Raw genomic sequence first — 15251 nt, 5'->3', positions numbered from 1 at the left:
ACGACTGACTGTACACACGGCAGATTTTCGCCCGATAATTGGCCGATACCGATTATCGGGCGAGAAAAATTTGCCGTGTGTACGCAGCTTAAGCGTTGTTTCCTTAGAAGAGATTTTTTTTAAAGAATAATAATAAATAATCTGAAAACACAAATCATATTTTTTTGAAATATGTGATGGTTTACATTTTGCAAAAATAAATATGTATATAAATTAAAATACATTTTTATGCACCCCTTTTAAATGGTGCTTTCTGAATGAAATAATGAAATTTGAGCACAAAGTTTAAATGCACAGGTTTATAAACTTGTAAAGTTTTTAGTGTTTTAATTTTTATTTAAGTGATTGTAGGGATTTTTTTTTGTTTTCAATGAAGTAGGGTAGTGTTAAACCTTCTGTCAGATGTTTACCTGTAGTTTTCCTGCCCCTTGATTTACCCTGAAGACCATTGTTCTTAAAACAGAAAGTTAGGAGAAATCTGAACATTCATCACATTGGGTCTGATTTAATAAACTCTCCAAGGCTGGAGAGGATACACTTGCATCAGTGAAGCTCAGTGATCCAGTAACCTGGAATGGATCTGGGCCAAGATTAAAAACATTTGCTAACAATAGCAAATGACATTTAGGAACTCCATTCCAGGTTTGCTAGATCACCCAGCTTCACTGATAAAAGTTTATCGTCTCGAGCCTTGGAGAGCCTTAATAAATCAGGCCCATTGTCAAAGCAAAATTTGGGAGAAAATCCTTTAAATCTTTTTTTTTTTTTTAAAGTCTTTCTTCCTATTTACTGTTTAGCATAGAAAGTGAAGGTGGAGAAAAAAAAAATCTGACTGGGGTTTTATCCTTTCCCTACGCTGTTCAAAACAAAAAATGGTTATACATACCCTTAAATCCGTCTGTAAGTTTGTGTGAATGACATTTTTGGAGGCATCCAAGATCTGTGCCTATTAATTGTTGTATAGTGTTAAACCTAAAACCTACATTTAACATATATTTAGACACATGGACTACTAAATATATCTAGTTCAGCTTAATGCAAAGTTAAAGGAATAATATACAGTATATGTTTTACAGCACAAAGGAAATAGTAATCAAAATAGCACACTAGACAACATGAAGCATGCATTTTGTTAGCCCCCAAGTGCATAACTTTACATTTATAATAATAAAGGTCACTTGCCACTTGGCTGCCCAATCAAATAATACATCCAGGTCTGCTTGTAGGTATAGACATTCTGTATGGTTTTACTTCCATTCCAAAGGTTGGTGTCATCTGCAAACACAGAAATGGTACTTTTAATCCCAAACTCTATATCATTTTGTTAAACAGTAAAGGTCCCAACACTGAACCCTGGGGTACACCACTAATAACCTTAGACCATTCAGAGTATGAATCATTAATCACTACTCTCTGGGTGTGGTCTTTAAGCCTCTTCTCTATCCATTTTTCTAAACCTTTAGACTCTATATTGCTTATTAACTGTCTGTGGGGTACTGTGTCAAATGCTTTAGCAAAGTCCATGTATACTATATATACTGCTACTCCACTGTCTACCTGTTTACTTACTTTCTCATAAAAAGAGAACAAATTTGTTTCACAACTTCAGTCTTTCTTGAATCCATTCTGACTTATAATATTATTTTCTAGCAGAAACTCTTCAATGTGGTTCTTTATCAAACTTTCTAGGACCTTTCCAACTATGGAAGTTAAACTTACTGGTCCATAGTTACTTAATGCTAAGTAACAATAATGTTAATGTTTTTGCTCCCTTTTTAAAGATGGGAACCACATTGGCCTTACACAAGTTCAGTGGTACCATGCCATGGCTTAAGAGTCTGCAAAAATTAGAAACAATGGCTTTGAAATAACTGGGCTCAGCTGTAAGGACACATGAATTTAATCTATCAGGTCCTGGAGTTTTAGCATTCTTAATTTTATCCAGCTGTTTTCTTAATCATTAATATGAAGCTATTGTGACATTGCTATTAGCAATTTGGGCTTGAGCTCTGCCATTTTCCTTTGTGTACACAAAGCTATAAAATGTGTTTAGTAAATCCACCTTTTTTATCCCTAATTACCAACCCTGGGACATCTTTTAAGGGGCCTACATGCTCAGATCTGATTTTTTTTTGCTATTACTATATTTTTAAAAATGAATTGGATTTTACTTACTGTTTTTTGCAATCTGTATTTCATTTTGAATTTTTGCACATTTTATTTCTTTTTTATGTATTTTGTTATATTCTTTATAGTTGATGAAGGTAAACTTCCATTTTTATATTTTTGGCTTTTTTAACATTAGCTGTGAGGCATATAGGTTTTAATTTAAGCCTCTTAAACGTATTACCCATTGGAATATATTTTGCAGTGTGTTTGTGTAGAACAGACTTGAAACATTCCCATTTATCTTAAGTAAATCAACCTCGCTATGGTCAAAGTTCAGCTTCAAAATATTTAATAGTTTTGCTGTTACAAGATATATATTAAAAAAAAGCCAGCAAACTTTACTACTTTGGTTATCCACCACGAATATCACATCACATAAAAGTGTATGACGAACAACCCCAAACTTTTATTAAAGCACATTTGAATTACGGTAAAACAGTGTATGCTTCAGTCTGTGGCAGTGGTTGGCGGTAATCAGGGAATAGGCAGTTACAAAGGCTTTATTGGGAAAGTTTTATGAAAGGTAAAGTTTTCATGAAATTTTTATCTGTTGAGACTCCCTCTTCTTAATAAGTTACCATCATTGCCAAACAATTACCCTATATCTCATGCTGCCTCAGGTGTGTTTGTTGTCAGCACCACATTTGGGGAACTCCCTTTGGCCTTGCTGGTTCTCTTTATGCTAGTCTCATGCAGTCCACTTTTTTTTAATTTTGGTTCTGTACATTAGCACAAATAATTTTAATTGAAAAACTCAAGTGCAGTTGAACTGCAGACTTTAAGGTTTAATTCAGTGGGATGAACAAAAAGATTGCGTAAAAATGTTAGGAACTAGACCTGGACGTCAACGGAAGAAAACAGTGGTGGATGATCGCAGAATCATTTCCATGGTGAAGAGAAAGAAACCCCTTCACAACAGCCAACCAAGTGAACAACACTCTCCAGGAAGTAAGTGTATCAATATCCAAGTCTACCATAAACTGAAGACTGCATGAAAGTAAATACAGAGGATGCACTGCAAGGTGCAAGCCACTCATAAGCCTCAAGAATAGAAAGGCTAGATTGGACTTTGATCAAAGACATCTAAAAAAGCCAGCACAGTTCTGGAAAAACATTCTTTGGACAGATGAAACCAAGATCAACCTTTACCAGAATGATAACAAAAGAAAAGTATGGAGAAGGCGTGGAACAGCTCATGATCCAAAGCATAGCACATCATCTGTAAAACATGGCGGATGCAGTTTGATATCTTGGGCGTGCATGGCTGCCAGTGGCACTGGGACACTAGTGTTTATCAGTGATGTGACACAGGACTGAAGCAGCCCAATGAATTCTAAGGTGTTCAGAGACATACTGTCTGCTCAAATCTAGCTAAATGCAGTCAAATTGATTGGGAGGCGTTTCATAATACAGATGGACAATGACCCAAAACATACAGCCAAAGCAACTCAGGAGTTTATTAAAGCAAAGAAGTGGAATACTCCTAAATGGCCAAGTCAGTCACCTGATCTGAGCATGCATTTTACTTGTTGAAGACTAAACTTCGGACAGAAAGGCCTACAAACAAATCGCAACTGAAAGCCACTGCAGGAAAGGCCTGGCAGAGCATAAAAAAGGAGGAAACCCACCATCTGGTGATGTCCATGAGTTCAAGACAACAGGCTGTCAGTGCCAGCAAAGGGTTTTCAATTTTTCAATTTCAAACTTTTCAATTAGAAATGAACATTTTATTTTCAGCTTTTTAATTTGTCCAGTGCCTGAAATGAAGTGATTGTGTTAAAAAAAAGGCTTTAGTTCCTCACATTTTTATGCAATATTTTTGTTCAACCCACTGACTTAAGGCTGAAAGTCTGCAGTTCAACTGCATCTGAGTTGTTTAATTTATAATTAATTGTGGAAATGTACAGAACCAAAATTAGAAAAAAGTTGTCTCTGTCCAAATGTTTGGCTACTGTATATTGAGGTGATGTATATTGACATAACTGTATATTGAGGTGATAAATGCCTTAAAATGCCTGGTTCTTTTGTTTTGTGTCTTGTAAAAGTAAATATTAATATTAATTTGTGGCACTGACTGTAAAATAGTTGAGTAGTTGGAAAATCTCATTTATAATATTTAAAAGTTTTGATTGCTCACAGAAAATGACCCAATTTAAATTTTTTAGATATTTATCCAATCATTTTAATATGATCTGTAAAGTGCAACTTTTAATGTGTTATTAAGAAGTAATATATCCTTTAGTAGACAAATGTATGTTTTGAGAAATTGGTTCTCAATAATGTTTTCTCATTTTGCAGGAACATTTTACCAATTCAACTCTATTTTGTGCAATACAGAATTTTGCCTACCAGTTTGTGAATAATATTCATTGGGCATTATCACAATCTTTAATCTTTCCTAAACAATTATTGTAGCACTTGTGGGAAGAGGAATCAGGACTGACCTACACAGTCCCTTTAATTTGCCTTTTCTCACTGTCTCATTAAAAAAAATGCTTTAAATGCAATTTTTACATAAATAACTTTGAGATCTGTTCCTGCTGGTTTATAGTTATCTTTTGCCTGAAGATTTCTGGATGAAACCAAAAGTGGGTGGACCTGTCTGGAAACTGAAACATGGAATCACTAATTGCTTAGGTGGTTGAAAATACAAATTCTCTTGCACTGCAAAATGGAGGATTAGCTGGCAGCTCTATACCAGTAGCCAAAATTGATTCATATTGGGGAAGTTCCAGTTCCATTAGAATTGCAGTGCACCAGTAAATATGGAGGTCTTCATTTATTACATCTAGCTAAAAGTAACACATTGACTTGTAAAGCATGTTGATTGCAATTATAAACGTATATATTTAGAACAATGTGGAAGTTTCAAAGGCATTACAGTTATAGTTCATTGTATTGTTCTGCACTATTGTGACCAACACATGCATAAAGTCATCTTTTATTTTAAAATAAAGTTTGTCATTTAAACTGGTTTACTAACATAATTATTTCCTTTTTGTTTGTAGCTTTAACTATCAAGTGTCCTAACAAGCCAGATCAGCAACCTATAAAGAAGAATCTCCCTGGTATGAAACTATGCAAAGCAAACTCTTTAATGTACATATTTTTTTTTAATCTAATTCTAGTTTGAATTAAGTTGAAACTGGTACATACATAGTAAAAACAGGAAAAAAATACTCTTCTATAAGTTGTAGAGATTTTTACTATTAAAAAAAAAAGCTTTTAGCACTCATAAACATGTTGGATTAAATTATAAAATCAGTATTAAGCTTGTTGCATATTTACATTTTATTAAATCACTTATGGCCACTCTAGAACAATACCACACACCAGTTTCAACTTTATATTACCCTGTTGAATATTTGTTACATTTTACTCACATGAATTGATTTCAATCCATTCCTAGTGATGGTGTAATACTTTGCAGAAAACCAGTACCCTGGTTTAGAAACAGAACTGTGAGTTTTTTATCCAGAGGGGTTGTAATTCTTCATTGGTGAAATGGTCTTCAGCTTATTGTTTCTTATTCTCTGTACCGAATGAACCTGAAACAGTCAATACTGAATGAACCTGAAACAGTCAGGAGAGAAAATGAAGTTAAGATAAAATTGCCAAGAACTGATACAATGTTCCAGATCATGACCTTTTTTCTGGAATGTTTAAATTGAGATTTCTTTATAATGCCTTCGTTGGCTATTGATGTTCATTTAAATAAAGTGACAGATATAGGTACAGGTGGTGTAGATGTACATAGATACATAGTAAGTCATGTTGAAAAAAGACATAAGTCCATCAAGTTTACCCACTACGTAAATAAACATGTCCCAGATATGAAACCCTATGAACTTAGTTGGTCCAAAGGAAGGCAAAAAAAACCCTGGTAGAATTTGCTCCAACAGGGGAAAAAAATTCCTTACTGAATCCATGAGGCAATCTGATGTTTCCTGGATAAACAGTCTGTAATCGTTCCTTACAAGCTTTAATACCCATGTATATTCTGTGTTTCTAGAAATGCATTTAGCTTTTTCTTAAAGCAATCTATAGGATTTGCTGAAACTACTTCCTGAGGGAACCGATTCCACATTTTTACAGACCTTACAGTGAAAATCCCTTCCTTATCCGGAACCTAAACGTCTTTTTCTCCAGATGCAAAGAGTGCCCTCTTGTCCTCTAATGATCTTGAGGTGAATATTTGAGAAGAGAGTTCTCTATATGAAACATTTATATATTTATACAAAGTGATCATATCTCCCCTTAAATGTCTCTTCTCAATTCAGAGAATAAATTCAGTTTAGCTAATCTCTTCTCATAGCTGAGTTCCTCCATTCCCTTTATGAGTTTAGTTGCCCTTCTCTGCACTCTCTCCAATTCCACAAATACTTTTTTGTGAACTGGTGCCGAAAACTAGACTGCATATTCCAGATGTGGTCTGACCAATGCTTTGTACAGGGGGAGGGTTATGTCTCCATCTCTGCAGTCTATTCTTCTTTGAATACAAGAAATACTTTGCTAGCTTTAGAAATTGAAGCTTGGCATTGCATGCTACTATTAAAATAATAATAATATTATGATCCACCTGAACCCCCAGATACTTTTCTATTATTGGCTCCCCCAAATGTATTCTCCCTAGACAGTATAAAGCATGCATGTTGTTAGCCCCAAATGCATACCTTTATTTCAATAGATTTTTATTCAATAAAATAGAAAATGTGAATTTTACATAACAACTAAATTTGAACAGCAAAATACAGGTATCATTTAAACATAAAGAACAAATCAGGTTTACAGAGTATTTTTTGAATTAACAGCAAATTAACATATCTTCAAAAATCTTGGCCGTCTCAGCAATATTGCTTGGCCTGTCAAAAAGTAGTAGGTAATGAGAAAAAGTGGTAGATTGGGTGGGAGGCAGGTGAGGGAAAGCATGTCCACATCAGATAGGACTGAGCCAAGGAACAATGTGCGATCCTTGGATCCCAGGTGAGTTCAAAGGCATGTTGGTTATCTTTAATACTACAGGTGTGCAATTTATTTTCATTGATAATGGGGGCCATTGGTATTGATGGTGACTTCCAGGCCCGGGCCAGTGTGCTTCTACCCGCTAGAAGCTAATTACAAAATTTCCTTGTGTATTTCGCCAATAATATATCAATTTTGCTCAGTAGGGTGCTTTCCAGGCTAAGGGGAAAAGAATTTTGTACCAACAGGTTGAGAAGGTCCAATACCTTTCTCCAGATCTCTTGTGCCACCGGGCATGATCTGACCACTGGATATGTTCCATGACCCCTATATCTCCATATCCCCTGAAACAGAGGGCAGGAGAACCAGGGAAATATTTGGCTATCTTTGTAGGGACTAGATACCAGCCTAGCATTACCTTGTAGTTCAATTCAACCAGGTTCACGTTAAGTGAGACTTTAGAAATATTTTGGGCTATCTCAGTCTGCTCCTCCAAGTCCAATGATTGGTTCATATCCCTTTCCCAGGTTTTCATATAGGGTAGTTTGGAGGAGGGGCTGAAAGCGCCAGGTAAAGAATTGAGATCTGTCCCACCGAGTCAGCCAAGGTCTTACAGGTACTTTCAAATGCCGTTTTGCAATACGGGGAAGGACTCAGAGAGGGTTTGGAGTTTATAAAAGAGTGGAGCTGTGGGTAGTGAAAACATTCAGATCGGGGAAGATCTTTATTTTGAACTAAATGACTAAAACTCAATATGTGCCTTCTCGATATATGGTCCCCCACTCTAAAACCCATGACTACTCCACCAACCAAACCAATGTGGTATTCCTGGTGGGTACTAAGGATTCCCCCAGAGCAGAGCAAGCAGTACGTGCATAAGCTGAGCTAACATCTGGATGGGGTTTCACTCTTTCCCAAACCGATAGTGTACTGTAGGGATGGGCATGAAATCTTGGGTCTCATGCGGTTAGGTATCCACATGAGGGAAGCAATTTCTGTCTCTGTAGGGGGCTGAGCCTATATATATCTACCCATTGGGGCCTTCAGAACAATAAAGTAGTGCAGGAAAGTTGCGCAATCTGTGCAGCCATATGGCAGAGCTTAAAATTAGGTACACCCAAACCCCCTTTTTTTTTTTTGGGTAAAGCTAGTTGTACGATTGATGCGACTTCCTTTACAACCCCAGAGTGAGTTTTAGGGTGAGTTTTATCCCTAGATACGGTAAGGCAGCTGTATGCCACTCCAGGTCAAAGACCTGTTTCAAGAAAGCAGTGGTGGCTTGATCCAGATTTATGCTCATGGCCATTGACTTGGTTAACCTGGAGTGGTTAACAAGTAGGCCTGATACGTTTGCGAATTGTTTAAGAATTTTAAATAGGTTAGGGATAGAAATTAATGGTGATGTGATTTTCAATAGGATGTCATCTGTGAAAAGTGCGCATTTGTGTTGAACCCCTCCGCATATGATCCCTCTAACATCCAGGCAGGTGCCTATTGTTATCGCTAGTGGTTCAGTCGCCATAGCGAACAGCAGGGGTGATAGGGGGCAGCCTTGCCTCGTGCCCTTTTTGATGAAGAAATTTCGAGGGGATGAAGATTTTCCAAGGAGACTTTTGCTTCAAGAGATTTGTATAAAGTAGCCAGGGTTCCCAGGAATGTACCTTCAAAATTCATTCGACTCAATACATTAAATAGATAATCCCACGACAGACTGTCAAATGCCCTTTGGAGGAAATGGTATGAAACCGACCTGATCAGGATGTATGTAGCAACTGGGAAAAGAGTTCAAGCGGAGGGAAAGGATTTTTGTGAGGATTTTGAGATTGCAATTGATAAGTGAAATAGGATGATAGTTGGAGACAAATGAAAGTTTCTTTCCCCGGATTGGGAATTACACTTATGTGAGCTAGGTTGGCCTTGCCTCGCAAGTTCTCACCCTCACTCAGGGCATTAAAGTATCCCACCAGATGGGGGCCCAACTTAACTCTAAACTTTTTATTGAATGTGTTTGAAAAGCCATCAGGTCCCAGTGCACTAGTCGTTTTAAGGTGTTTCAGTACCTGCAAAGTCTCTTCTAAGGAGAAGGCTTCCTTTACCTTTTGGTCATGGGCTGCTTTAAGCTTGGGAAGATTCAGAGAACCCATGAACTCATCAGCTACCATAGTAGGGAATGGAGAGTCTCCATCATACAGTTTATGAGAAAATGCGCTAAACTCTTTCAAAATTGTTTTTGTTTTTTTGCTTTGTCCTACCTGTTATCGTCCTAATCTTGGGTAAGGCATGAAATATAGTTGACACGGTGTGTCTGACCAGGTGAAAACCCAGTGGCCTGACCACCAGAGAGAAGAGACTTTTCAGCTCTGGTTGTCAGACAGAGATTTAATTCTGTCCTTAAATTTGAGTGGTGAATGTTTATGTCGGCTTAGGAGATCTTGATATTCTATCATATTATCATCTTTCTTCATTAAGTGTGCCAACATGTTCCTGCTCCGCTTTGGGGAATGTTTATATCGGGGGAGTTCCAATTTGTCCAACATCTGATCAAGGGCCACATTAGTAGAGTCCCCTAAAAAAAATCATGGTTCTCTGAACTTTGGGTAAAGCCTGGGTAAGTAAATCTTGAAAGAATGCCACTTGGCCAGTATAAAGGGCATATAGTATACAATGAATGTGACCAGTTGACCCGACATTATTCCTATCACTATTAGGACCTCCCTTCAGTATCTCTTACCACCTCCATTTCATGGAAGTTCAAATGTTTGGCCAGACACAAGGCCACCCCACGGTGTTTTTTCCTGGTGTTAACCAGGAGGTAGTGTTTGTGAAGATATGAAGGTGCCGAGCTCCTGGTAAAATGGGTTTATTGTAGTGCCACTATGTCTGCCTGAAGAGAATAGGGTAGTACTGGAAAGCATTTCTTCTTCTAATGGGGTAATTGAGCCCTTGAATATTGTGGGATACTATCTAAAGGGAGGCAGGAGAATTATCCGGGACCTTACTCATAGCTGGCCCACAAACCCGCCTGCAGGGACCGCCGAGGCCTCGGGGGGAGATCCCAGACACAGCGTAGGTAAATACACCCGTGGGAGGCTCAGATGGAGGCCCTGTTAACAGGCCTCTATCCAAGAGTCCCATTTGGGGGGGCATGTGTACCTCCTCCGTCCCCAAGGCACAGGAAAATGAAAACATTTTTGCAGCAGCAGATTTAGAACCATAAAAATCAGTATTTAACTAAAAAAAAACAGAGCACTCGGCCAGGCAGCTATGGCGGTGCTCTAATAGGTAAAGATAAGGTGAAGGTATAATCTTGGCAGAATAGACTAAAGTTAAGGCACGGTATGAAATACATACTATCTACTACAGATCAAAAACAATGTCTTGTCCAACAATCACATGACATAAAATAGGAGTAATGCAGCTCATAACCAGATGAGAGCAGATCAGGAACCAGGTTTTGACTCTGAAGTCCAGAAAATTTCAGGAAATTCCAGGAGTAAGTAGTGATGCAGCCATCCAAGTGACGCCCAGGAGTATAAGCAGACATCGCTAGATCCAGTGTACGTGAGCACTGCCTTCAGGTTGGGTGCTTGTGTTTGTTAGCTCTGGTGACTTTATTCCAAAGAAGATACAGTAGAGCTTGGTAGCCCTCCGGGGGTGAAGCAGAGGAAGTGTCTTTGTGTAGTAGACCTAGATCAAACAGCAGAGTTACATAGTAGGTTAGGTTGAAAAAAGACACAAGTCCATCAAGTTCAACCACTAGGGAAATAAATATATCCCAGATATAAAACCCTATAAGACATAGTTGATCCAGAGGAAAGCAAAAAAAAAAAAAAAATTTGCTTCAACGGGAAAAAAATTCCTTCCTGATTCCATGAGGCAATGGGATGTTTCCTGGATCAACAGTCACAGTTATTTTTACTTTAAAGCCTTAATACCCAGTTATATTCTGTGCTTCTAGAAAAACATCCAGCTTTTTCCTAAAGCAATCTATACTAGTTGCTGAAACTACTTCTGAGGGAGCTGATTACACACCTTCACAGACGTTACAGCGGAGAATCCCTTCCTTTTCCAGAGCTTCTACTTCTTTTCCTTCAGACGCAAAGAGTGCCCTCTTGTTCTTTGTAATAATCTCAAAGTGAATAATGAAGAAGAGAGTTCTCTATATGGACCGTTTATATGTTTATACAGGGTGATCATATCTATCCCCCCTTAAACGACTCTTAAGGGAGAATAGATTCAGTTCAGTCAATCTCTCCTCATAGCTGAGCTCCTCTATTCTTTTTATTAATTTAGTTGCCCTTCTCTGCACTCTCCAATTTAACAATGCCCTTTTTGTGAACTGATGCCCAAAACTAGACTGCATATTCCAGATGTGGTCTGACCAATGCTTTGTACAGGGGCAGGATAATGTCTCCATCTCTGCAGTCTATTCCTCTTTTAATACAAGAAAGTACTTTACTAGCTTTAGATATTGCAACTTGGCATTGCATGCTGGTATTAAGTCCATGATGTACCAGAACCCCCATATCCTTTTCCATTTCTGACTCCCCCAAATGTATAGACAGTATGAAGCATGCATGTTGTTAGCTCCCATATGCATAATTTTACATATATCAATATTAAACATATGACAGATAAACCTTATAAACATAGTTGATCCAAAGGAAGACAAAAAAAACCTATAAAGCACGCTTCAATATGCTCAAATGGAAAAAAATTCCTCCCTAATCCTGTGAGGCAATCAAATGTTCTTTGGATCAACAGTCTCTTTTGTCTTTGCTTTAATACCCAATTATATTTTGTGCTTCCACAAAAACATCCAGCCTCTTTCTTGAAGCAATGTAAAGAATTTGCTGAAACTACTTCCTGAGGAAGCCTTTTCAAAATTTTCACAGACCTTACTGTGAAGAATGCAAAGATTAAACTTCTTTTATTTATTGAGATTATGTCTCAGTTTCTGCAGTCTCTACCTCTTGTAATACAAGAAAGTACTTTGCAGCTTGACATATATCAAAACACCCAGATCCTTTTCCATTTTTAACTCCCCCATATTTATCCCCCCTAGGCAGTATGAAGCATGCATGTTGATAGCCCCCAAGCGCATAACTTTACATATATCAATATTAAGGGCCTGATTTAATAAAGCTCTCCAGGGCTGGAGAGAATACACTTTCAGAAGTGAAGCTTCATAAATCAGGGCCTAAATATCATTTGCCCTTTGGCTGCCCAATCACAGAGTACATCCAGGTCTGCTTGTAGATTATAGACATCCTGTATGGATTTAAAATCATTTCATAGTTTGGTGTCATCTTCAAAAACAGAAATGGTCTCCCAGACCAATTCACAGAGAGCCGCCCTCAATAATGGAAAACTTGCTCTCTCAAAATGAAATGTTTTTATCTTTCCTGTATTTGCTTCCTGTTTTCAGCTTACATTAAATGAAATCATATTATGGTCACTGCTACCCTGATTCTGTTAAAAGCTCTGCATTGACATGTGTTATAAGCTCTGCATTGCTGGAAAGAACTAGGTTAAGCAGAGTATCATTTGTAGTTGGGGCTTCTATAAACTGTACCATAAAATTATCTTGTATTAAATTCACAAGTTTCTTCCCTTTTGCTGTTCCTGTAGTGCCATTACTCCAGTCAATGTCAGGGTAGTTGAAATCTCCCATGATTAAAACACCTCCACTTTTTGCTGCTTTTTCTATCTGTGCTAGCAGTTGGTTTTCTATTTCTTCCTTATCACTGGGGGGCCTATAGCGGACTCCAATAATTAATTGTGTGTTATTCAACCCCACCCATAAAGCCTCAACCTCATCGCTTATTCCATCCGCAATTTCTTCTTTCACATTCACTTTTAGATCACTTCTCACATACAGACAGACATCACCACCCTTTCGATTGACTCTGTCTTTACGAAAGAGAGTATACCCAGGAATATTGACAGCCCAGTCATGTGAAGAACAAAGCCAGGACTCCGCAATACCAACTAAGTCATAATTCTCCTCACTCATTGAGGCTTCCGACTTCCCTAACTTGTTTACTAGACTTCTAGCATTGGTGAATAGGCTCTTTAAGGCTCTTTAAGCCATTGCTGCTTTTACCATAATTGTTTGCCATTTTTACCATTAGTTTTTTAGTGAAATTAGTACTGCACATTCCAATGTTTGTTTGTAACATGGGAAGCTCCCCACAATTATCCATAATCCTCCCCCCAACTATCCCCAATCCACCCTCCAATAGTGTCTGACCCCTAACTAACCTTTCTGCCACCTTATTTGACTGTCCCACCCCCTCTGTCCTAGTTTAAATATCCCTCCACCATTCCCCTAAATCTTTCCCCTTGCATAGCAGACCCCCTTTCATTTAGGTACAAACCATCTCTGGCATACAGGTTGTACCCTAATGAAAAGTCAGACCAGTGCTCTATGAACCCAAACCCTTCCCTTCTACACCAGGACTTAAGACATGCGTTTAGCTGCCTAAGCTCCCTCTGCCTTTCCTGTGTTGCGCATCGCACAGGCAATATTCCAGAGAATATAGCCTTGGAGGTCATTTTCTTCAGCTTGAAACCTAGTTCCCTAAACTGATTTTTAAAGATCCTCCATCTCCCATCTATTTTGTCATTGGTTCCAACATGGACCAAGACAGCTGGGTCCTGTTCAGCCCCTCCCAGTAGTTTGTCCACTCGGTCCACCACATGCTGAACCCTGGCACAAGGGAGACAGCATACCATTCAGTTGAAGGGATCTGGGCGACAAACTATTCTATATGTCCTCCTGATGATAGAATCCCCTATGACTACCAATTGTCTTTTCCTTCCTGCGTTTCCCTCCCCACCACTACTAGATGTGCTGCTTTCCCGGCTGTTAGGGGTAGCAGTAACATCTAGAGTTGCCACCACTGGGTCTGCCACCTGCACATCTTCACATAACTGTGCAAACATGTGGGGGTGCTCAAACACAAGGCTGGCCTTCCTTTTCTGGGGGCCCCTACCACTCCCTCTAGTTACATTAACCCAACTCCCTACATGATAATCCTGATTAACCTCTTCTCCCTCCACATCTAAGCCATGAACTGCCTGCTCAGTAACCAGGGACCCCTCTCAAGGTGATCCAGTGATTTCAGTGTTGCAATGCGCTTCTCCTTCTCCAATGTGGAATACTAGAAAGGTGACATGCATGCTTTGTCACTGCGGTATTCACCTAGGAGCTGTTGCTCCATTTGTGCATACATGTGACAGACTATGCAGTGAACACAGCTTTTAAAAATTGAAGAATGTTTTCCCCTTGTAAAAGAAGATTAGGCGTAAAGGAAAGGCCCATTGGTAGGTAATTTTGTGCCAGAAGATGAAGTAGAGGTTTTAATGTACATTGGCGTTGGATCGTCAGAGGCGACAGATCAGCACAAATCTGTATGGGAGAACCCTTCATCACCAGCTCTGAATGATCTTTGGCCACTCGCATGATGGCCTCTTTGGTTAAGAAATATCCCTGGGAGGGCCATCTTTTTTTGGTTCAGATGGAGCTCTGTGAGCCCAATCCAGCTCTAACATGTCTTCAGAGCAATTGAGCAACAGCATTTGCATAACGCTTTTGGTAGGTTTTTGCACATTACGGATAGATTCAGTCAGACCCCTGATGCGTCTGTTATTAATTTCAATTCCTCAATCTCAGGGTCCATCAAGATGATTTGGGTAGAATTTTTATTAACTCTGAAGATGGTATCATCTTTTTTCTGCTCAATATGTGTGATGGCATGGTGGAGAGGGAGTTGGCACTTACTTACACACATGGTGTGACTGCCCAACCCTACAGCCTTATTGGTGAGGGGTCTTCGAAATTTGCATAGACCTATAATGCACTAATATCCCCCTTCCCTGGCTTTCGAGTTGCTCTTAATCTCCCTTGACCCAGAGCTCATTACGAAAAAAAAGCCTATGGGGACACCTTTTAGCCGCGGCTCGCCAACTTATCCCGCTATTTTGGAAACAGACATCCTCCCCACATTTCCACTCTGGGTCATGAGAGTAAATGAGGTTATGAGAATGGAGGAAAAAGGGCCTTTGACAATGACTCAATGGACAAATTTTCTGTTGGGAGCATTACAGTAACACAA

At 38.8% G+C, this 15251-nt stretch overlaps 1 protein-coding gene across 1 annotated transcript in view; it reads left to right on the top strand.

Annotated features, from left to right (window-relative positions):
- TBCE (tubulin folding cofactor E) overlaps positions 1-15251 on the top strand; it is a gene marked incomplete in the record, with an annotated part of 197671 nt that overhangs the window by 175974 nt on the left and 6446 nt on the right. Inside the window, 1 exon segment of the mRNA XM_072409203.1 lies at positions 5178-5237. Within this exon segment, the coding sequence (XP_072265304.1) occupies positions 5178-5237 (60 nt within the window).

The sequence above is a fragment of the Pyxicephalus adspersus genome, chromosome 4, assembly GCF_032062135.1.
Source record: "Pyxicephalus adspersus chromosome 4, UCB_Pads_2.0, whole genome shotgun sequence".
In the NCBI taxonomy this organism is placed as follows: domain Eukaryota; kingdom Metazoa; phylum Chordata; class Amphibia; order Anura; family Pyxicephalidae; genus Pyxicephalus; species Pyxicephalus adspersus.
The sequence above is the reverse complement of the archived record's forward strand: the minus strand, read 5'-3'. Positions and strand labels throughout refer to the sequence as shown.